This window comes from Notamacropus eugenii, chromosome 5, assembly GCF_028372415.1.
Source record: "Notamacropus eugenii isolate mMacEug1 chromosome 5, mMacEug1.pri_v2, whole genome shotgun sequence".
In the NCBI taxonomy this organism is placed as follows: domain Eukaryota; kingdom Metazoa; phylum Chordata; class Mammalia; order Diprotodontia; family Macropodidae; genus Notamacropus; species Notamacropus eugenii.
The window spans coordinates 308683551-308708284 of NC_092876.1; the positions used below are offsets into that span (position 1 = coordinate 308683551).

At 41.8% G+C, this 24734-nt stretch overlaps 1 protein-coding gene across 8 annotated transcripts in view; it reads right to left on the reverse strand.

The window, feature by feature from the left end:
* C1QL2 (complement C1q like 2) overlaps positions 1–24734 on the reverse strand; it is a 38339-nt gene continuing 13605 nt past the window's right edge. Inside the window, exons 2-5 of one of the 8 annotated variants that reach the window (XM_072613309.1) lie at positions 7629–7697; positions 3663–3743; positions 1519–3253; positions 1–822 (exon numbers count right to left, since the gene is read on the reverse strand). In XM_072613309.1, coding sequence (XP_072469410.1) covers positions 643–822; positions 1519–2211 — 873 coding nt within the window. In that variant the 5' untranslated portion in view covers positions 2212–3253; positions 3663–3743; positions 7629–7697 and the 3' untranslated portion in view covers positions 1–642. Of the gene's footprint in view, positions 3744–4333; positions 7698–24734 lie in introns of all 8 variants that reach the window. The other 7 variants (XM_072613307.1, XM_072613308.1, XM_072613305.1 and 4 more) reach the window with 7 other exon arrangements.

A 24734-nucleotide genomic window follows, 5' to 3' on the forward strand; every position in this document is an offset into this window, starting at 1 on the left:
GCTGTTGTCTAAAAACACAATTTAATGTTTCACAGTTTGAGTGAGGCGCGGTTTGTTTGTAGGCTGAGTTTCTGTTGGTGTTTGTTTGGTTTGGTTTTGCGGACAAACACGGACATTCGCACAAGTATTTCATTTCACAAAGAATGACGCCTTGCAGAGCTCCTTACAAATAATTGTCGGTTTAGGCCCGTATCCCAGGCAAGGGGTCCCAGGAGATTCCACTTCCGAAGGATTTCAGAAACAAGTAAAGAAGGGGGAAAGAAGTTCCCTTTGCCGGAACTTGTCCAGTCTCAGCCATTTCTTTTACAGTTTCTGTAAGTACGTAGGTAGGTACCTTTGGATCCTACATTCCATCCCGGTCCCTTTTGTCTCCCTCCCCCTCCCGCAGCGACGAAGATCGAATCCTGAGCCAGAACTCTGGGGCCCCAGCAGAGCGAGCGAGTGAGTTTACAGACACTGATGGCAGGCAGGGGAGTGGGCACTGACTGACTAGGTGGAGAAGGAATGTGGTTTGGTTTCTGTCCCAACTGAAAAGTGACGAGTTCCCATGAAGTGAGAGGGTCCTGCAGAAAAGAGCTGCACCCCGAGCTCCTGCCGAAGAGGGAGAAGGGGGTGGGGTGCGCCGGTCCCCTCTACCCCTCCCTAATCGGGGTACAAAAGAAAGCCAGAGAAAGTGCTGTATTTATTGTTGTTACCACCATGCGCTTTGCCCCCGTCCAGCTTCACGTAGACCTCGTCCCCGGAGTCCAGGTGCAGCACCACGCTGTTGCTAGCGTAGTCGTAGTTCTGGTCCGCATCTTGGGCGATGGCGCTGGCACGGACCTGGGGAGACCGAGCCGGCGGGGGCTGCTGGAGTGAGGGGCCCCTTTGCCCTTCTCCCCGCCTCTGTAGCCCTCTCCCATTGCCCGTTTCTCTTACCCTGCGGTGCCCGCGGCTCCCCCTCCTACAAAAGACCTTCCCACGTCCCAGTCCTTAGTAGATTTTCCCCAAAACTTTGCCAACTCTTTCCGGGCCTCTTCTGCTTAGTTGGGCGTTTCGGGGATGGGTGTTGGAGGAGGAAAGGCGAGGGAAGCTCTGGGGTTCTAGGGGAAAGAGAGTAGAGAGCCCCGGACTAGAGGAAAAAGGAACCCTGCAGAGAAGGACTTCGGGACGGGAGGACTTAGTTGACCATTTCGCCAAGTCTAGTGACCTCAAGACGAAAGGGTTTCCCGACCACAGGGTATGGAGTTGGGGCAGAAGAAGGGTAGGAGGCGCCCAGCCCGCAAAGTTGCTTCATATAGGGGGATCATGGGTGTGCAGGGGCTCCAGGCACCCGCAAATCTTAGACTTACTGGAGACCCAAGCCAAAACCGTCTGACTGGCAAAATAGGGATCCCAAATAAGCGTCCCCTTACTGACCAAGGTCCAGGGCGGAGGCGGGCTTCACAATCCGAGGAACCGGGAAGGATGGGGCAAAGACCCCGGGAAGGGAGAAAAGGGAAGAGAGAAGAAAGTGGGTGGCAAGGGAGGGAGACTGACCTGCCCGTTCTTGCAGAGGTCTGCCCACATGCTGGTACCATCCCCTCCTCGCATGAGAATGTGGTAAGTGAAGAAGTAGATCCCTCGCACTTGGCAGCTGAACTTGCCCGTAGTTGGGTCGTAATGGTTGCCCAGGTTGGTGACCACGTCGTCAAACTTGAGTACTTCATAACCCTCGTGGGGGCTCTTCAGGCCCACGTAGAAAGCTATCTTAGGGCCACTGAACGCTGCGCTCAGTGCCCCGGTCACCTCGCCCACGTCCCCGCCGCCTCCTACTCCCCCACCAATGGCCCCGACGCTACCCGCGCCTGCCCCGCCCGCAGCCAGCTGCAGCCCGGGCATCCCGGGTTTTCCTGAGTCTCCCTTCTCTCCCGGGGGTCCTCTCGGTCCAGGGGGTCCTGGCTCTCCCTGGGGACCTCGTGGGCCCGGTTTCCCCGGCCGACCGGGCTCTCCTTTGGGCCCCTGGATGAACGGGGGAGGAGGATTGGCGCTGAGGTCCTGCATGACTTCCAGGGCAGCTGTGCTGGGACCTGGGGCCGCTTTGCCGCCTGGACTCCCAGGCCCTCCCCCGGGTCCCCCGCTGTAGGGGTCACATATCATGCGGCAAGTTCCCATCATCTCGTAGTGCGCCGAACTGGGAGGTGCAGCCTGCAGCAGTAGCAGGGGCACGGCGATAAGTAGCACCAGGGCCATGGTCAGCAGTACGCCGACGGCGGCCAGGCAGGCGCGCCTCCGCCTCTGCCAAAGCCGGGAGGCGACAGCGACCAGGTCCTCTTTTCCCGGAGAAGTAATGGTGAGGCGGCGCGGGTCACCCCGCTCCCCGCAAAGAGGGGCCGGCTGAGCTGAGTCGGGGCCGCCTCCCCGACGTGCGGATTCCCACGCTCCCCCTCCAGCACCGAGCCGCCCCGCTGAACTTCAGCGGGAGCGCTCCGGCCGGGAGCAACCTGACCGGCCGCACTGGAGATGCTTCAGAGACCTTTGGAGCCCAGCGGGCATGATGAGGGCATCGTGATAGGCGGCCGCAAGCCGGAGACGCGCCCCTAGCACACAGCGATCGAGGTTCAGGCTTCAAGTGTTTGCACTGGAGTCTGACGGGTGCTCCGAGGCTCTGCTTCAGCCCCTCTGCCTCTGCCACTGTACCACTGTACCTGCTCCCGCTCCTGGTGTGTGTGTATTTCCCAGTTGCTCTCTCTCCGTTACTCCTTTTTGTGTGTGTTTCTCTGCGCGCGCTCTCTCTCTCTCTCTCTCTCTCTCTCTCTCTCTCTCTCTCTCTCTCTCTCTCTCTCTCTCTCTGTGAAAGGGGGAGGGGGGGCGGGGACGACCCAGCCAGCCTGACGTAAGGAGTCTGGAGGTAGGCAGGCTGCAGAAGCTCCAAGGCGGCAGCAGCAGCATCACAAGGGAGATGGGTGTCTCATCATCACCACCACCGTCGTCAAGAACACCATCATCCATCCTATTCATAGGAAAAGGAGCTCTGTTTCTGACTCGGTCAACTTTGCCCAGCAGTGTAGACATGCCACAAGTGAGTATACTCCGCGAATGCATAGACTTACCAAATAATGCACTAAGAAGAGTATTATTCATTCATGCTCATCCATACACATTCACATACACCCATAGACAAATAGATGATAGTAGTCATCAGACCTGGATTCAAATTTTGACTCAGCTGATGACCAGGTTGTGACCCTGAGCAAGTCACTTCACTTCCAGGTTCACAATTCAGTTTCTCCATCTGTAAATTAGGGATAATAGTACTTAGACTGCCACTAATAGAGAAAAACATCTATTATTAATAAGTACATACAGTTAGGTGGCTCATTGGATAGAGTGCTGGGCCTGAAGTCAGGAAGACTTATCTTACTGAGTTTAAATCTGGACTCAGATGTCTACTAGCTGTGTGTCCCTGGGCAAGTTGCTAAACCCTGTTTATCTCAGTTTCTTTATCTGTAAAATGAGCTGGAGAAGGAAATGGCAAACCACTCCAGTATTTGTGCAAGAAAACCCCAAATGAAATAGAAAACAGTCAGGCATCTCTGAACAATTAGAAAACAGTCAGGTATCTCTGAACAATTGTTATGTCAAATGAGTTGTTAGTAGTGGTAGTGGCAGCAACTACCTGGACCCTAATCCATTGTGCTTACACCACACTCCAGTGACTCTCATCTCCACAGGGTTATGTTTCTAATTCAGGAAGGATGAAAGTGGTCTCCTGGCTCCACCAGCTGGTCCAAAAAAAAAAAAAAAGACAAAGATTTATACATAAAATCAGACTATAAACCTTTGTCAGTCTCTCCCCTGCCACCCCCCTCCCTAAAACATAAACACATCACTAAAGCTAAGAAATTGGAATTTTTTTTCTCTATAAGACTGTCTTTGGTATTCATTTTAAACTAGGATTTGTAGTTGGAAGAGATCTTACAGGTCGTCTATTCCAACTTCTTCATTTGAAAGATGAGGAAGGCCTAGAAAAAAGGTGTGGCTTACTGGAGGTCCCACAGTTAAGGGAGCCAAGCTGGGATTTGAAGTTGGGTCTGCTCATTACCATCTCAGAATGCTCCCAGTAAGGGTAGCCTTTGAGAAGGTCCATACTTCTCCCCACATCCCCAGGATGAGTCTTCTTTTCTAACTCCAAAGCCAAGAGTGATTTGTTCCCAGGAAAACATGGGAAAGAGAGAATAAGGTGAAGAAGGTTTAATTAAAAAGTACTGCCCTTTCACAAGAGTCCCTTTCCTCAGGTGCAGTAGAATACTCAAAAGATTTGTAAACAAAATTTGAAGATTTGAATGCAAATCTTGACTCTGCGGTTTACTACCTTTGTGACTTTGAGTGAGCCCTCCCTCACTCAAAACAAAGTCAAGTGCAAGTCATGTCATTATTTCTGTGATGGCATGGTCTTCTTCGGCAACGAAGGATGAACACACACACTTTGGGTGAATCACTTGAACTCTCTGAGACTCAGTTTGATCAGCTGTAAAAAATGAAGTCATTGGACTGGATGACTGACAATCCCTCTGAATGCTGATTCTGTGATCCTATGTGAACATTGTGGTTTTGGTTTCAATTTGAGAATTAACTTTTCCAAACTAGGCTGGTGATGATTTTCTTTTTCACTCCAGCTTTAAGAGAGAAAGACTGGTAGCATCTCTGACTGAGGGGGCTTCTGAAGCACCTCCTGGGAAGCTCTTCTAGCTTCCTCTATCTGACAAACAAATGAGCAGCCACCTCTGCCGGCACAGGCTACTCATCACGCAGTTAAGCCAAAGAGAAGGAAAGTGACACACATTGAGCTCATTCCCTGAGTCATAATGTTTGTTTCCCCTGCCTCCTCCACCATGTTCTGCCAGCATGGAATGCTTGACACACACACCCATCACCAGTGAAGCCTTTACCTTCTGCTAAGTTATCCACCATGAAAATCCCCTTCCTCTCAAAGCCTAGGATATTGGGATATTGTTTTTCATCAATGGAAATAACAATAATTATACCACCCCACATGGTGCTGTATATACATATGTGTACACACACATGCACGTATAATTTTATATAACATATATATGATGACATAGGAAAGATACAAACAAAGTGATATGAGAGATTTATCCAGTTAAAAGTCATTTATAGTTGGGGTGAACAGTGAAGATTTCATAGACGAAATTATGCCTGAGCTGGCCCAAAGGGAAGAAGGAAGGAAAATAATTTAGCAGATATATCCTATATGAGAGGTATGGGGTACTCAAAGAGACTAGCCCTTCTGATGTGAGAGCCTGCAGAGTCATTTCCAGCTGCTCATCCACTTGCCACCAAGTTCCAAGAAGCTGTCGTATGGGCAGTGGCTATATACCCTAGTAAAAACCTTCTTGGCAGACAGGCTAAACCAGGTTAAGAGTAACCTCAAACCTGTTGGTGAATTAGGGGGATGTCTACCCCACACATGTGAAGACTTCCCCCAATGGAATGGGGAATGAGTAAATGAGAACAATTTGTTACAATGGCCAGAAAGGCAGTTGAAATAGATGCTGTGGAGCACTTAGAGCTTGGTCAGGCATCAGAGACACCAAGGTCATCCGCTGCATTCTGGTATATCACCAGTTGTTGTCTTCTCACTGGACTTTGATGACTCTAGAAGAGAGTGAGGCTAATGTCTTCATGCAACTCTGTCTCACTTAAATCCAATTCACTCACAAGTCAAGACATCATTTGTGATGTCCTTGGTCCTCTTCGAAGGATGAACAACACGAACAACATCTCCAGAGTACAGTATAAACTCCATGAGGACAAGGACTGGATTTCTTGCAGGGGAGGGGAGGGTTGGTTGTTTTGGTTTTGTCTTTGTATTCACAATGACTAGCACATAGCAAATGCTTAATAAATGCATACAGGATTTTATTAGACTGGTTGTGTGGGTAAGTGGTAGGTCCTTAATAAAATTTGAATGGATAAATGAAGAAATCCAGTGAAGGATCCTTCTCAATTTTGTATGTCTAATAAGCAGCATGGTGCAATAGAAAGAAATAGAAGACTTGGGTTTAACTCTGAACTCTGCCCATTGTTATACACCAGGGGCAAGTTCCTTAACTTCTCTGAGCGTCAGTTCCTTCATTTGTGAAAGAGAGATAAAAAGCATATTCTACAGGGTTGTTGTCAGAAAAGTACTTTGTAAACCTTAGAACTTTTTAGAAATACAACCTTTTAATTTAAAATTTTAACTTATTTTTCTTAATTACATGTAAATAAAAATTGTTACTTTTTAAATTTTGAGTTCCATATTCTCTCCTTCCCTCCCTTTCCCCTCCTTGAAAAGGCAAGCAATTTGATATATATTATACATATACAGTTGTGCAAAACACAGAAAGACAACCTTAATAGCTTAAAACTATACTAAGAGTTTTGAACCACTCATATATGCTGCCATTTTCTCTTTTAATCCACATTTGTGATTTAATTCAACTCCTCAGTGAGGAAATTTCCCCTACTAGTGCAAATCAACGCCTTCTCTGAAACATCAAGTTTTAGAGATTTGTCCTACGGTACTGAGAGGCTTAGAGACTTGCCTGGACACAAAGTAATAGGTGTGTGTTTGAGGCCGGACTTGAACTTGGCCCTTACAAACCATTCCACTGTTATTATTCTCTGCAAATTTGTTGAGCATGCCTATTATTTTTTTCATACAGGTCATTTAAGGCTGGACCTGGAATTAAGAAGACCTGAATTGAAATACGGCCTTAGACACTTACTAGCTGAATGACCCTGGACAAGTCACTTAACCCTACTGGCCTCAATTTCCTCATCTATCAAATGAGCTGAAGAAGGAAATGGCACACCATTCCAGTTTCTTTGCCAAGAAAATCCCAAAATGAGGTCATGAAGAGTTGAACATGACTGTAACACCTGAATAATAGCAAACAAAAGTGTTTCCATGGATAGAGCAATGGACCTGGAGTCAGGAAGACTTGAGTTCAAATTTGACTTCAAATGCTTAACTAAGTGTACAACCCTGAGCAAGACACTTAATCATTTTTACCTCAGTTTCTCTTTCAATAAAATGAGGATAATCATAACATTTATCTTTCGGGGCTATTATGGGGATAAAAATGAAATAATATTTGTAAACTTTAAAGCACTATTAGCTATTATGATGATGATGATGATAAAGATAAAGATGATGGAGATGATAATGATGATGATGTAATGAGGATATAAGACAAAAATGAAATAGTTCCTGCCCTTAAGGAGTTTAAATTCTACTGGACACACCTAAGGACTTATTAGACCACACAGGAGATTGGATAAAATTAGATGAAATTGAGCTGGCCCTCAACTAAAATCATGAAGGAGGTGAAGTTTGCCTGATGCTCAGGTCTTGCCCTTTGAGTTCAACTCACCAGACCAACAGTGCAATAGACTGACATTTTTCTCGTCTATCAAACATTGCTTTCCAAGGGGCTGATAAACTAAACTTACACTGAAGTATCAATAACTGGTAAAGTTTAGTAATATTCCTCTATAGGAAGATTGGCATTCTAACTCTGGCCAAGCCTGAAGCTAAAGGAATAAAGTGTGTTATGGTATAACTTCAGGCATGAGCTGGAGCAGGGTGGGGAAGTTACCTTTTAGAGGCAATGGATGGAACTGGTTCTTTTGGAATCATGATCACTCTGACTGGAATGGGCCCACTCCTGGATGAAACAAATGACAATGGGCAATGTCACTTTAGGAGACTCTGATAATGAAACAAACTCCTTATTACTTTGGATCTGAATAGGAACAGAGCATTATAAATATTAAGGAGGAAGAGGTCTAAAAGACAATTAAATCCAGTGCTCTCATTTTACAGATGAGGAAACTGAGGCACAAAAAGGTTAACGTGCCTATGGTCACTATTAGTCATTAGCTAGTGGATAGAATGTTGGGACTGAATTCAAGAAGACTCATCCTGAGTTCAAATCTGGCCTCAGACACTTATTTCCTATGTGAAACTGAGCAAGTTACTTAATCCCGTTGGCTTCAGTTTCCTCATCTGTCACATGAGCTGGAGAAGAAAATAGAAAACCACTACAGTATTTTTGCCAAGAAGAATCCAAATGGGGTCACAAAGAGTCTGAAAGACAACTGAACAACAACAAATAAGTATCTGAGGCAGGATTTTAACCCAGGTATTTCTGACTCCAAGTTCAGGGCCCTATCCATTTCAGAATTCTGCCTGGTACTGAGCCATGAATAGTTTTCTCCTTACTGTTAGGAGATTTATGCTTGTCCCCTAGAAGAAAAGGAAATGAAATTCTATTAGAAGAGAGGGATTCAGGTGATACCTAAGAAAGAACATCCCTTTCAAGGTGAGAGATGTGGGAATGTACCTTGCTCTGACTCTTGATGGATTATCCAAAGCCTGTAGTGGTAGGATACAAAGAGTTCAGGTCAAGCCTATTTCAGCATGCCTGCCAGAGTATTCTCATTGGCCCTTCTCCTTCCCCTCAGGATTGCCACACCCAATTGTGCTCTGGGTCCACATAGGCCTCTGACTCTCCATCATATGCTATGATGAATTAATAACCCATGATACATGAGAGAGCACCCAGTTGCCTCGAATGCTTCTTAGACTTCAGACATAGAACACTGATGTCCCAGCGTAATGAAAGAACTTTTGTAGGTGATTTTGACCCTGTTGTCAATGACCTCTGATGAACTGTGGGAACAGGAGAGTTGCCAGAAGAGAGAGTGAGAGAGAGATTCTGTCCCAATTTGCAAAAATAGGAGGAAAATGGGCTCTTAAAACTATAAACTGATGAGCTTAACATTGATTACTGGAAGAATTCTAAAAAGGATCATTAAAGGAAGAGTAAGCACTTAGAAAGGGAAATGACCACAGTAAGCCTATATGGGTTCACTAAGAATGAGTCATTCCAAATGGTTCTTTTTTCATAGTTACTAGAGTAGTAGAGACATGGACTGGACCTGAGATTTAATTAGTTGATGGAATTCCCAGGTGAAGAAACTCCCTTTTCTGATATAAGTAGGTACCTTCTCTTCAACTGATAGTCCTGAAAAAATGCCTAGAGCCTAGAAGGACTTGCCCAGGGACAAAAAACTAGTAGGTATCAGAGACAGAACCTGAAGAAGCAGGAAGGCCTCCTGAGGGAGAGACAGGAGGCAGCTTGTGCTGGGCATGGGAAACCATGACCACCACCTTTCCTCTAACCCTGAGGAAAATAACCTCAGACCTTGTACCCAACAGCCTCAGAACAGTCAAATAGTTCAATATCAGAAACTGACAGGATTTTATCAGTGGAAATGTAATTAACTCAATGCATGTGTATGTTTTACAATTGCACCCTGAAGACCATGGGATATTTCTTTCTGCCTAAAACCTAGATGAGCTGTCTCCTTTAACAGGTTGTGAGCTCCTTGAAAATGAGGACTGTCTTACTTTTCTATTTGTATCCCCACTGCTTAGCACAATACACACACTAAACACTTACTGCACACTTTTTCATTTATTCATTCCTGGCTTTGTAGCTGGATCTGTATTCACGACATCATGAGGCTTCTTAGAGTGGTTGATGTAGTATGTTTGGATTTAGTGTAGACATGGTGTAAATGTAGTGTAATTAGATTTAAGAAGGGTCTCATAAAGTCTTTTATAATATACTTGGGGACAAGACAGAGAAATATGGTATGAATCATAGTATAGTGAGGTTATCTTGTTGAGTAACTGCATGCAGCAAGTGCTGATTAATGGATCAGGATTATCATGGAAGGATATCTCCATTAGTGACATTTGATTCAATTCAACAAACCCTTTTTTAGTCCCTAAATGGCCAAAACACTACCATAAGGATCTTTTCCTAAATTATCTTGTTTAGACTTCATGTGTTTACAGGTTGTAGTATGTAACCCCCTTAAGGGTAGGGATTGTTTTCCTTCCTTCACTCCTTCTCTTTCTCCTTTTCTCTTTCTTTTTCTTTCCCTCCCTTCTTCCCTCACTTTCTTTTTTCTTCCTTCCTTTCTCCCTCCCTTTCTTTTCTTCTTTCTTTCTCCTAGGACTTAATATTGTTCCTTGCACATTTATTTTGGTTGTTCAAACATTTCAGTAATGTCTAACTCCACCCCTCCCACTCCCACTCCCACTCCCCACTCCAGTCAGAGGCTGGACAAGGTTTGGATCTTTGCTTAAAACCCAGTTGGGATTTTCTTGGCAAAAATCCTAGAGTGGTTTGTCATTTCCTTTCCTATTTCATTTGACAGATGAGGAAACTGAGGCCAACAGGGTTAAGTAACTTGCACAGGGTCACACAGATCGCAAGTATATGAGACCCGATTTGAACTCAGGTCTTCTTAATTCCAGGCCCTACACTCTATCACACTGTGCCACCTAGCTGCCCATCTTTGCACATAGTAGTCACTTAAATACTTGCTGGATTGTCCTCTCTCTGCTGATTATTTCTAATTTATTTGTTACATAGTTTTTATACGTAGATGTTTACAAATTGTCTTCCCCAACAGATTGTGATAAGACAGCCCATCAATTTGTTGTCTTCCTAAATTGTAGTTTGCCCAGTGTCCCATTGTCAGTATTTATCTGAGGCAGGCCTTGAACTCAGAGCTTACTGACTGGGAAGCTACCCCTCTGAATCCACTACAAGAAGTAGCCTAGCACATTATAGCTTAAATGCTTAGGAAACTTAGTTGAATTGTCCCAGACTAAAAAACTCCTTGCCTAACTCCTACCCCCACCCCCAAAAAGAATTCCTCTCATTTTGATATAAGTAAAAGGAAAAAAAGTGATGGAACTCAGAATATTGCTGAATTCCTTATCCCCTCCCATCTCCTCCTTCTGGTCTCCATTCAAGGACCTTATATCATGAGAAAAGGCCTTTCCTCCTTCCAAAGAGCATCCTATTAGCAAAGATCAAGCCTTGTCCAGCCTCCAACTGGAGTGGGGAGTGGGAGTGAGAGGGATGGAGAAACAGATTCTTATCCGTGTCGGCAGGGACACAGTGACCTAAGGGGCCTGGCTTGGTTTCCTGATTCACCTGAGCCACCTCCACTCTTCAGGGAAATGAGAAAGCTCAGAGCTACAGCATTAGAGGCTGAGCCAAGTGCATATTCAAATTGGCGGGCTCAATCACCAGTGGCAAGGCACCCGATCCATTAGCTAAGAACAAGCAGTAACACGTTTTAAGAAGGAACGAGGTCACGGAGCCCCTTCAGGGCTCTTCTTCTCCCTCCTCCCCTCCCCTCCTAGCATTCAGAGGCTCAGTATTATTTTACTTCTGAAGAGGTTACTTCAACCTAAGATTCTACAAAAGCAGCTTCTGTAAACTTCTGTTGCGTTCTCCAGGGACTGAATCTTCTCCCACCCTCTCCCACCCCTCCATTCCCTTTGCAATCACTCCCTCTCCTGAAGGGCCCCAGAAAGGAATGGTTTGACCTTTTCTATCTAACACTTTCTCCCATTAATCCCAAAGCTGATCTTGGTGCTTTGAAAAGAGTCATCTCCTCACTGTCACCATCATAGCGCCGTCACCCTCCCCAAGTTGTCCTTATTTCTTTCTGTATTTTCATTCATGCACATGGCATTGCCCCTCTTTCCCTCACTCTTTCAAATACCCAATCTCCCTCCTCTTCATCCATCCAAGGTTTCAAAGACCTAGTTCAAAGTCCACCATGAAGTCTTCCCTGATAATTACAGTCAACAATGATTAATCCCCTTCTAGAACAATATAAATTATATATTATCTCTTATATTTTAGCACTTGGTTATAGTCTTTTATGTCATTTTCCCCAGTAATATTGTAAACTTCTCAGAGCAGAGACCTGTTCATATACGGTGAATCTGTGCTCCAGTGACTCTGTTCCACTAGACAAAGCTCTCCATCACCCCACCCCAGGCATTTTCAGTGTCCCTCATGTGGAGAACTCTCTCTTTTCTCATCTGTTCCCCCTGGTTTCCCTGGCTTCCTTCAAGTCTCATCTCAGGTCCCATATCCTGTAAGTAGCCTTTCCTGGTCTTACTTAACTTTAGGGCCTTCTCTCTGTGGAATATCCCAAACTTATCCTCTATATATCTTGCTAGTACATAGTTATTGGTATTTTGTCTAGTTGGTTCTGTGAATAAATGGTTGGGCCTGGAGTCAGAAAGACCTGTGTTCAAATGCAGCCTCAGACTACTACTGACTATGTGATACTGGGCAAGTCATTTAACCTCTGTTCCAGGTGATTTCTTCATCTGTAAAATGGGGATAATAATAGTACCCATCTCCCAGGATTGTTGAGAGAATGAAATGATATAATTTTAAAGCATTTAGCATCGTACCTGGTAAATAGTATGTGCTATGTCAATGTTAGTTATTATTTGCTGTCTCCTCTGTGAACTGTGGACTCCCTGAGAGCAGAGACAAATCCCTTAATCTCCACTGGCTTCAGTTTCTTCAGACTAATTGCAATTTAAGGGTTCTATCTCTAAATGTCCAACCCTATCATCCTTATTCCTACTCCCTGAGGGTGACTGAGGGGCCACAAACCCATCAGTGAGTTAGAGGAGTGTCTACCCCAAGCATGTGAAAACTTCCCCCAGCAGAATGGGAGCAATTTGTTCCAATGGCCATGAAGGTGACTGAAGCAGGTGCTGTGGAGGGCTTAGAGTTTGTTCAGGCATTGAAGACCCATGGTCATCCACTGCATGCCAGTCCATCATCCCAACTTTTATCTTGCCACTGGACTTTGATGACTCTGGAAGATAGAGTGAAGCTGATAACTTTGTGAAACTCTACCTCACTTGAAGAACAAACAGCAATAACTCTTACTCCTACATTATCTATCTCTTACTCTGTCATCTCTATCATGATAGAACTAGATTTTCCCACAGGTTTTCTCTTCCTAATAATCCTTCACTCAGGTTGATAATAAGATGAGTTCATGTTTTCCCAAATATACACTAACCCCAACCATCAGAAACTGCTCATGGGATTAAAAATTCACAATGGAAAATCCCCAGTGCATAATCCCAAAAGTATAAAATGAAGATCCATATGTGACAAGAGCATCACTCATGATCTAATTGTCACTACTCTGTCAGGAAGTAGCATGCATCATTATCTATGCTCTGGAGTCATGGATGCTCATTATATTCATCATGGTTCTTACAGCTTTCCAAGTTGTTTGGTTTTTATAAATTACTCTCCTGGTTCTGCTCATTGTATTGTTCATCAGCTTATAAGAAACCTTTAAAATTGTTCATTTTTATAGTATTAATGTTATAACTCACTTCACTCTGTATCAGTTCATGTAAGTCTTTCCATGTCTCTTAGAAATCATCTATTTCCTCATTTCTTACAAGAAAAAACCATTCCAGTATATTCAAATACTACAGTTTTTTTGGCCATTCTTCAGTTGATGGGCATCTCTTTAATTTCCATGGTTTTGCCACAATAAAAAGAGCTATGATAGCTACTTTTGTACATATGAGATCTTTTTCCTGTTTCTTTGATCTTTGTGGATATAGCTGGGTCAAAGGACATCCATTGTTTAGTAACTTTTGGTATATATTCCAAATTGCTTTCCAGAAGGGTTGTATCCATTCACAGGCCCAACAGTAGCACATCAGTATACCTGTTTTCCCATATCTCCTCCAACATTTGCCATTTTCCTTTTTTGTCAGCTTTACCAGTCTGATGGATGTGGGGTAGAACCTCAGAATTGTTTTAATTTTCATATCTGATTATTAGTAATTTATAGCAGTTTTACATGGCTTCAGATAACTTGGACTTCTCTTCAGAACTGTCTGTATTCTTTGACCATTTAACAATTGGTAAATAATTCTTAGTCTTATGAATTTGAATCAATTCCTTACATATCTTGGAAAAGAGACATTTATCATAAAAATTTGCTGCAAAGTTATTCCCCAGTTAGCTGTTTCCCTTTTAACCTTAGTTTTATTAGATATGTTTATACAAAAACTTTTTAATTTTGTGCAATTATTATTATCCATTTTATCTTCTATGATCTTCTTTGTCCCTTGCTTGGTTATGAATTTTTCTTCTATCCATAGATCTAAAAGGTAATTTTTTTCAATGTTTCATAAACTTATTTATTAATGCAATTATTTGTTTAAAATCTCAAAATCCAGCGAGTAAAATAAAAAATGTCTTGGTAAGGCATATATAGCTATACACATACATGCATATATACAAATATACAAATACATGTCCATATGTATACATTTGTGTTCATATGATATGTGTGTAGGTATACACGTACACACATAAAACTTATCAAGATCAGATTTATTTGTTGAGATACTTGCTAGATGTACACATATAGTTGTGTATATATAATATAAATATATACACACATAGATATGTATTTATCTATATGATTATATATAATATATATGTATGTGTATATATATGTATATATGGATATATACATATACATAATGTCATTATCTAATTGACCTTGTCATAAGGCTGGTCCTATATGTGATTTTTAATTGGTTTTACATTTTTATTCTTTATTTATTTTTAAGATTCTTTTCTTTTTAAATTAAATCCCTCCCACTCTCCTTCCCCATTCTCCAAGAAGGCAAGCAATGTGAATCATGCATGTGAAATCAAGCAAAGTGTATTTCTATATTAGCCATATTTTTTCAAAAAGAAAAATTTTTAAAAATGAGAATATTATACTTCAACCTGCACTCAGAATTCATCAGTTCTTTTCTGGAGATGGATAGCATTTTTTCATGGTGTGTCCTTTAAAATTGTTTTGGATCATTGACTTGATCAGAGTCACCAAGTCTTTCATAGTTGATCATCACTGCTGTGCACAATGATCTCTCAGTTCTTCTCACTTCACTTTTTGTTAGTTCATATTGGTCTTGCCATGTTTTTGGTTTTTTTTTTTCTGAGGTCACCCCCCTCATCATTTCTTATAATACAACAGTACTTCATCACAATCATATGCCACAACTTCTTCAGCCATTCCCCAACTGATGAGCATCCCCTTGATTTTCAGTTCTTTGCCTGCATTGAAAGAGCTGCTATAAATGCAAGTGTACATATAAGTCCTTTTCCTTTTTTTCTCCTTGAGATACATGCTTAGTAGTAGTATTGCTGGGTCAAAGGGTATGTACAGTTTAATAGCCCTTTGAGCATATATTCAAATTGTTTTCCAGAATGGTTGGACCAGTTTACTATTCCAGCAGTAGTTCATTAGTGTACCTGTTTTTACCTCATCCCTTCCAGTATCTGCCATGTTGGTACCTCAAAGTTGTTTTCTTTCACATTTCTCTTATCAATAGTGATTTAGAGCATTTTTTTCATATGACTATACATAGCTTTAATTTCTTCCCCTGAAAACTGCCTGTTCATATCCTTTGACCATTTGTCAATTGAGGAATGGCTCTTATTTTTTTTAATTTGACTCAATTCTATACTCAGTATATATTTGAGAAATGAAATCTTTATCAGAGAAACTTGCTATAAAATTTTTTTATACTACTCAATTGTTTATGGTACCTTTTAGCAAAATGTAGCTTCCCTGATTATCTCTTTTAATTAGGTCTGTTTTAGCTTTTGCTTTGTCTGAGATCATGATTGCTACCCCTGCTTTTTGTACTTCAGCTGAAGTATGGTAGATTCTGCTCCAGCCCTTCAGTGTAACTCAGCATGTGTCTTTGGTTTCTAGTATGTCTCTTGTAATCAACATATTGTTGGGTTCTGATTTCTATTCATTTTGCTATTTGCTTCCATTTTATGGGTGAGCTCATCCCATTCACATTCACAATTATGATCATTAATTCTGTGTTTCCCTCCATACTATTTTCTTTTGCTTCTTCCACTCTCTCTCTCTTCATCCCATACTTCCTCAAAAGTCTATTTTACTTCTAACCACTTCCTCTTTTAATCTTCACTCCCTTTTATGACCCTCCCCCCTTTCTTTATCCCTTCCCCTTTCTATTTTCCTACTAAGTTACATTTCTATACACAACTGAGTGTGTATATATTCTTCCCTCTTTGAACTAATTCTGATGAGAGTGGGGTTCAAGCATTGCCTGCCCCCCTCCCAATTTTCCCCTCCATTGTGAAAGCTCTTCTTTGCTGTTTCTTTTATGTGTGAAAATTTTCCCTATTCTGCTACTCCCACCTTCTACCAGTGCATCTCTTTTTCTCACCTTTTCTTTTTTTTATTTTGGAGATCATAACAACATAATCAACCCATAATCAATCATACCCTCTATCTATGTAAACTCCTTTTAGCTGCCTAATAATGATGAATTTCTTAGGAGTTCCATATGTCATCTTCACATAAAGGAATGTAAATATTTAGTTTAATGTAAACAAGTAATTTAACTACATTAAGTCCCTTATGATTACTCTTTCATGTTTATCTATCTATACTTCTCTTGAGGTACACCTAGGTGACTCAATGGATAGAGCACTGGGGCAAGGAGTCAGGAAGACTCATCTTCCTGAGTTCAAATATGGCCTCAGACACTAGTTGTGTGACCTGGGGAAAGTTATTTAACCCTGTTTGCCTCAGTTTCCTCATCTGGAAAATAAATTGGAGAAGGAAATGGCAAACCATTCCACTATTCCAGTATGTCTCTCAAAAAAACTCCAAATGGGATGGCAAAGATTGGACACAACAAAAACAACTCAACAACAAGAAACTTCCCTTGAGTCTTCTGTTTGAATGTCAAATTTTCTATTCAGCTCTGGTCTTTTCATTGGGAATGTTTGAAAGTCCTTTATTTCATTAAATATCCATTTTCTTCCCTGAAGGAGTACACTTATTTTTGCTGGGGAGGTGATACTTAGTTGTAATTCTAGCTTCTTTGCCTTCTCAAACATCATCTATTAAAGCTTGTGTGATCCCGACTGTGATTCCATGTACCACTCTTATCTCTTTCTTTAATTCTTCCAGTAATTCTTGTTGGGCTTGGATCCAATTAACATTTTTGAGACTTTTGTTTTGGTAGTTTTTTCATATTGTTGTCTTCTGAGTTTATGTCTTGGTCTTCCCATAGTAGCTTTTTTACGGTCAAGCTCTTGTTTTGTTATTGTTTGCTCATTTTCCCAGCCTATTTCTTGATTTTGAACTTTATGTTAAAGTTGGGTTCTGCTTACCTGGGGAGTGGGGAAACACTGTCCCAGGCTTCAAGTTTTTTCATGCTGCTGTTTTCAGAGCTAGTTCTGGAGGTCTGCAAGTTTTGGCTCTTTTAAGGTGATCTAATCCTGAGACATGTATCTTCACTGTCTTCATATTCTTCCCTATCTTTGCTCTGCAGCTGTACATGTTAGCTTTCTTCTTTACCTTGAAACTGTAACCAGGGCTCCTACTCCCTTGTTAGGGAATACCAGCACTCCTCTCTGCTTTGGAACTGTGACCCATTGCTAAGATCAGGAACCTCTTCACAAAAATCATATTCCCAGTGATATGCTGTCCAGCAGTCTCTGAAGATAGATCTGAGGACATCCTTGAAGAAGGAGAACATTATGCAGGACCTGCTTATAGGAACCACAACAGCTCTCCATTTCTGGAACCTGGGAGCCCAGATCAGCTGGATATTGTTCCTGACAGATTGTGCCAGCCTCCTCCTCATTTACCTGCTTTTCTATGTCTGGGTACCTTCGTCTACATCTTCTTCATGCATCTTCTATAGTGCACACCCAGTAGCCCCCTGCTGGCACATATATCCAGGCCCCTAATAAAGACTTCTCTCTATGGTGTTAATGCCAGTGTTGCTTGGCTGTGTAAAGTCCCCTTACTAGAAAGGAGTTCAGTGTCAATAAGCCAAGATTTAGTTTATTGCCTCACACTTTAGTGTGAGCCTTGAGCTCAGGGCAGTCAGTAGACTGGAACAAGGGTAAGAACTGGTACCTCCCCTCCCCTCTTCTTTCTAGCAGGGCAGGTGGACCAGGTAGGAGATGGCAATTGGGGAAGACTAGAAAAGCTACCTTTTTCTGTATACTCTAATACCTTGCCAGCACAAAACAAGGGTGATTTTGTTTTTTTGGCTGTTTCTCCTGGCACATAATTGGCTGTTTCTCTTGACTTGCACATAGTGAGTGATTAACAATTATTTGTTGACTTGAATCTCTTTTCTGCTATTCTCCAGATCCAATCCCCTATTCTCCCTCCTCTACTCCTAATCCCACACCATGACATTGTTATAATGAGGAAGACACAGCTGATTGTGTCCAACCAGGCAAGGCCAACAGTTCCTTCCACAAAGCTAGCTAGGTTTCCTCCAACAGGGATCAATTATTATCACAGCCAGAAAGAAGAGGAATAAGCATTGGACTGAAAATATAGTCACAGAAAAGTTAAGGGGGGGGGGGAATCCCCCTAAATTTAACTGTTTGAGTCAACCAAATGAACAAGATGTAGATGGAGATCATGAAGTGAATGAACCAAACTAGGCTTGATGGGCAGGCACCTATGGGATATGATTTGAGGGGTACCAGGAAAACTTCTTTCCCCAGAATATCTCCAAAATCTCAGTACAATAATCAGTCCTGTGGATGAAGGCATCATCTCCCCCTAGGCCCTAGAAAAATGCAAATATTGAGGCAGTATGGTGTGATACAAGGAACACTGGACTTGTAACAGAACACTTAAGCTCAAGTTCCAGTTCAATCAATTGCTAGCCTCTGTAAATGTGGCAAGTTACTCATCACTTTGGGGCTCAGTTTCCTCATCTGTAATTTGAAGGATTTGGACTAATCTCTAAAGTCCTTTTCCACTCTGCTGAAAATGCTATATGTGGATCCATTAGCAAGTCTAACATTGAAATGGATTTATCAGATTAGTTTGGAAACTAAAGATCAAGGTCCCAAGTGGCCAAAGGCCATCTATTCTGATGAGTGGAGAGGGCATAGAAAGGCCTAGAGCATAGAGCATGGGAATTTATTGGGGAGACAGGAAACCTGAGGAAAGTGTCACCATATTGTAGGAGAAAGGGAGGGCTGGGGAGTCAGAAGGCATCTGGGAAGAGGGTATGGTCAGCTGGATGGTGCAGTGGATAAGAGCACTGGACCTGGAGTCAGGAAGACTTGAATTCAGATATGACCCCAGACACTTATTAGCTATGTGAGCAGGAGCAAATCATTTAACTTTTATATGCCTCAGTTTATTTAACTGTGAGATGAGGATAATAATAGCACTTACCTGCCAAGGTTGTAAGGATCAAATGAGATAATATTTTAGTTGCTTAGCAGGGTGCCTAGTACATAGTAGGAGCTTAATAAATGTTTGTTTCCTTCTGCCATCATGCTTCTGCCCTGTCTCCTCATTCACCTTCCAAATGGATAATCCCTCAAGGCTCCCCAGAAGCCCTGTCCTCTTTAAAGTCCCATCACTCTATGATTCTACTATTCTCCTCCTAGGAGGGCAACTGGGTCCTATCTGAGCCAGAAGCTGAAGATTCCATTATCACTTTCATTGAACCAACTCTAATCTAGGAGGAGGAAGAGATGGTTAGGAGTCCCCTCCCCCATGCAGGTGGCTTGGGGATTACATTTCTATTTCAGAAAATAGAAATCTGTCCAAATTCCCTGAAAGTAAAGAGGAGAAACTAGGAGACAAGATTTGGCTATAGTGACACCACAGATGTTAACAAATCAGGCTGGCACCCCTCTCCACAACTGCCTCTGTCCCAGGCACTCTATCATCCTGGCCTTGTACCTGCTGTGTTCAAAACGAACATGCATACCTCCTCCAATCCCACAGGCACTGTTATCTGCCCTGTACCACATCTGCTTAGAGCCCAGGGAATGGACTGATGACTGATTAAGCTAATCCCTGCTAATGTGTTAACAGGAAAGGGTTAGAGAACAAGACAGAGGCATTGTTTCTGGGAGAAGGCTGCAAAAGTGAGTCTTTTCTCTGGTCCCCAAGAAAGGAGTGACTGGGAGTGGAGTCAAAAAAACCTTGGTTCCAATAAAATTGTGACTCTGCTGAATACTACCACCTGAGTGACTTTGGGCAACTCTTCAATCTCTCCGGGTCCCAGTAAATTGTCTGTAGAATGAAGGGGGTGGACTATATTATCTTCCAGCTCTGCAGTTATGAAGAGACAAGAAAATGTACCTCTTTCCCTTCTTTGCAAAGGTGGGATACCATGGGTGTGGAACATTACATATACTGTCAAACTTATTTGATATGTTTATTATACAGCATCTCGCCTTTCGTTACTCCCAATTCAGCATTCAAAGGTTTCAAGTTGGGACCCCAGAAGGAACATTACTTTTAGGTTCAAGGTACTCCCAAAACTATATAGCCCATGGGTCCTTTCATTTTAATTTTAAATGCACTTTCCTTTAATAGTCAGTGGATACAATTAGGGCAGCTGGGTGATGCAGTGCTAGGCCTGGAGTCAAGAAAACTTATCTCCCTGAGTTCAAATCTGACCTCAGATACTTAGTAGCTATGTGACTGGTTAGGTCACTTAACCCTGTTAGCCTCAGTTTTTTCATCTGGAAAAATGAACTGGAGAAGGAATTGGCAAACTATTCCAATATTTTGGCCAAGAATATCCCAAATGGGGTCATGAAGAGTTGGATGTGACTAAAACAACTGAACAAAAACAGACATAATTAACTCAAAATAAAGCATTTACTCAAATCATGGTTAAAAACAGTAATTGTACAACATTTCTCTGATAAATCCGGGTTTCACTCTGCCACAAATACACAGTCAGTGGGAAGAGTAGACACAAGCATAGAATGTGTTGATACATTTAAGAAGCACATATGGCCAGGGTGCCTCATGCCCCTGGAGTTACAGGGCTCTGATGTTCTTTCTTTTGTCATGGTGTCTTCACACTGTGAGTTACAGCATCTCTGCTGGATAAACTACTCACCTGAGCTCCCTGACCCTGCTCCTCTCCACAGCTCAACTCCCTCTTGTCAACTGTAATTCCCAAAACTGGGTCCTGCTTTGTAAAGGTCATTAAGGGTGTGGCCTATCTTTGACCAGTCAAGAGCTAGTTACTTTCTAATTTACTTCTTCATACTTCATAGAGGGATAACAGAGAATAGATGTTTAACAAATTAATGTCTTGTTGTCTCTATCATCTCCCTTTTGCATATTTTCATAAATAAGGCTTGATCTGAGGTGTCTCAGTCAAGTATCTCTCATTCCCACCACCGCCATGACAGTTAATTTTGCCAAACTGCTTTTCTCCCTTCCTTTTAAAAATTTTTATTAGAAGGGATGGTGCGTGGATAGAGAAGGGGAAAAAGGAACACTTGGAAATGAAGGTTATCTTAAAAAAAGACATTACTAAAGATTCTTCTGAAGTTTGAGTTGAGTAGCAAGGTTCTGTTTCAAGTTCTAGTCTGTGTCCTATCTGGTACCTTGGACAGGGCTTTGAAGCCCCAGGTGACCATCTATGCAGTCTAACAAAGTAGGAGCTCAAGAATAGAATGTTAGGGCTGGGAAGACCCTAAAAGATCATCTAGTTCAACCTTATCATTTTACAGAGGAGTAAATTAAAATTTGAAAACAAGTGACTTGCCTAAGGTCATACAATGTGTACAGTGAAAGAACCAGGACCAGGCTCATCGATTCATGCATCTAGAGCTAGAAAGAACCTCAGAGACCATCTAGTCTAATATCTTTCATTTTGAAGAGAAGGAAACTGAGATCCAGGAAGGCCAATTTGCCCAGGGTCACACAGGTAATAAATATTATTATAGTCTAGATTTCAATCCAGACCGGAACTCAGGTCTCCTGATTCCTAGTATACCTATTTATTATTACTATCATAACACATTGAGTTTTAACTTTAATGGTGTCGATTTTAGTCACTAGTGTAGTGGCTCCTCAAATTACCAGGTAAGCTGTTCTTATTTTACCTATGCCCACAGGACCAGCCCTGGTGGCAAATAATGATAATGAACCAAAAGATGACTCAGGGGTGGAGCTGAGAAACAAAGCAGAAGATTCTGAGAGACAACACCTTGCTCAAAGAAGTGTAGGGTTGGTAGATCAAGGTCTAGAGTGAAAGATTGCTTCTAATGTTTCAGAACCCAGTCTCCTCACTCCCAGTACAGGGGGTTTTCTACTTCTTGACACTGTCTTATTGAGAAGGAAAGAGGTGCTATGAACTTAAGTTGAAGTTGGAATCATAGGAGATTGTTTTAAGACCAGAGATATCTATTGAATTTCCCACTTTCCATTGAGAACTTAGTGTAGATTCTAAACACTGTGATTATTTGCTTTTTATCTTTGTTCCTTTCTTTTTTGCTCTTCCTTCATTTTTATCCTTCTTTTCCTTTCTTCCTTCTTTTTATCTTCCTCTTGTCATCTCTTCCTTCCTTTCTCTTTCCTTCTTTTCTTTTTTCATCTTTCCTTTCTTTTTTCTTCTTTCTTTCCTTTTCTTCTTCCTTCCTTTATTTCTTTCCTTTTTCCTTCCTTTTTTCTTTTTCTTCCTTCCTTTCTTATTTTTCCTTTCTTCCTTTTCCTTCTCCCTCCCTCCCTTTCTTTCCTTCTTTCTTCCTTTCTGTATTCTTTCTTTTTTCTTTCTTTTCCTTCTTTTCTTCCTTTCTTATTCCTTGCTTCTTTCCTTCTGCCTTCCTTTTCCTCCTTTCCTTTTTCCTTCCTTCCTTAATTTCCTTCTTTTCTCCCTTTCTCTTTCTTTTTCCTTTTCTTTCTTTCTTCTTCCTTCCTTTTCCTTCTTTCCCTCTTCTTTCCTTTCTTTCCTTCCTTTCTTCTTCCTAGGTGCCTTTATTTTAATATCACTTCTAGATATAGCTGGTATTCACCCAGTGGGCCTTCAGTGAACACATCTAACAATACATGCAACATGTGCACCCACATCTCCAGCGATATGAGGAAAAATCCATCCCTGTACCTTTTCTCTGTGGCCAAGATTGGCCAATATCATTACACAGTACTCATCTTCATTTCAGTGTTCATTTACATTATTGCATTCATTGAGTATATTGTCAGGGTTTTGATTACTTTGCCTAATTTTTTTCTCTGAATTTTCTATAGTTATTGTGTCTTACAAAGTAATTTGTTCCACTATATTCATATCAGTAAATAAATATTTATTAAGGCCTACTATGTGCCAGGCACTGGGCTAAGTGCCACAATTAATTCAACTATTCTCCAATCAATGGGTAAACACTTTGCTACCATTACTGTAACCACAAAAAAAGACACTTTATTTTCAAAGGATGGGTTTTTGGACATGATAAATATGGGGGCAGTGAAGAGAAAAGAAAGTGGAGGAGACTTCTAGGGCTGAGGCAGAGAAGCACTTGGCTGAGCTCTCCCAACATTTCCCTGCACACAACTATAAAATAATGCCTCCAATTGATCCTGGAGTGGTAGAGCCAATAAAAGTTCAGTGAGACCCTCTTCTAGCCTAAGACAACGTAGAAAGTTGGCGAGAGAGTCCTGTGACATGGAAGAGAGGGCTAAGCCAGAGCCCAGGTGCATGAAACACCAATGGTGTTAGTAAGTGGTGGTGGCAGAAGTAGCAGCAGTTTTGGCAGCTTTCAAGCCAGAGATGGTAAGGGTGACTGGTCAGAAAGAGATTACATGACACCCCTGTGCTTGCAGTGGATGCAGGACCAGATGCTGTTTCTCAGCTTTGTTACCTATATCGATTTCTGGGTCATAGCTCAAGAGCAGGCAGGAGCACTTTCTCTCAAGAGAGTGGAGACCCTGAGGGGCAGTATCACTTCCAGACACACAGGGATCCTCAGGAACAGTAACAATTACAATCCTAAGGGATCAGGGGTCCTTCTTGGGTAAGAATCAGAGCACTGACCAACAGAGCAGTGACCATACCTCTTCCCAGATCACACCACATTGGAAGCACCAAAAATTTCCAAAGCCCCAGAACTAGCTCTGAAAACAGCAGCATGAAAAAGCCTAAAGCTTAAGACAGAGCTCCTTCCCACCCCACACCAGGAACAGAGACCAACATTAACATAAAGTTCTAAATCAAGAAATAGAGTGATGAAATAACAAAATTTGTCTAGAGGAATAAAAGTTCAGGAATATCAAGGAAATCAATCAAAAAAATGTTAAGGAAGGTGGCTTAGTTGTACCACATCTCATACTAAATTACAAATCAGTAATCATCAAAACTATTGTACTTGCTAAGAAATAGAGTGGTAGATCAGTGGAATAGACTGGGTATACAATACATAGTAGTAAATAACCATAGTAATCTAGTGTTTGTGTTTGATAAACACAAAGATCCAGACATTTAAAACAAGAACTCACCATCTGACAAAAACTACTGGGAAAACTGGAAAGTAGTTTGGGCAAAAACTAGGTATAGACCAACATCTCAAACTATATACCAAGACAAAGTCAAAATGGGTACATTATTTAGACATAAGGAAGCATGGAATAGTTTCTCTGACAGATCTATGGATAAGGGAAGAATTCATGATCAAAGAAAAGAGAGAGAGCATTATGGGATGTAAAAGGAATAATTTCAATTACATTAAATTAGAAAGGGTTTGCATAAACAAAACTAATGCAGCCAAAATTAGAAGGATAGCAGAAAACTGGGAGAAATGTTTTTGCATGAAGTTTCTCTGATATGGCCTCATTTCTCAAATATATAGGGAACTGAGTCAATTTTCTAAAAATAAGAGCCATTCCTCAATTGATAAATGGTCAAAGGAGAGGAACAGGCACTTTTCAGAGGAAATCAAAGCTATCAATAAATGATGAAAAATTATCTA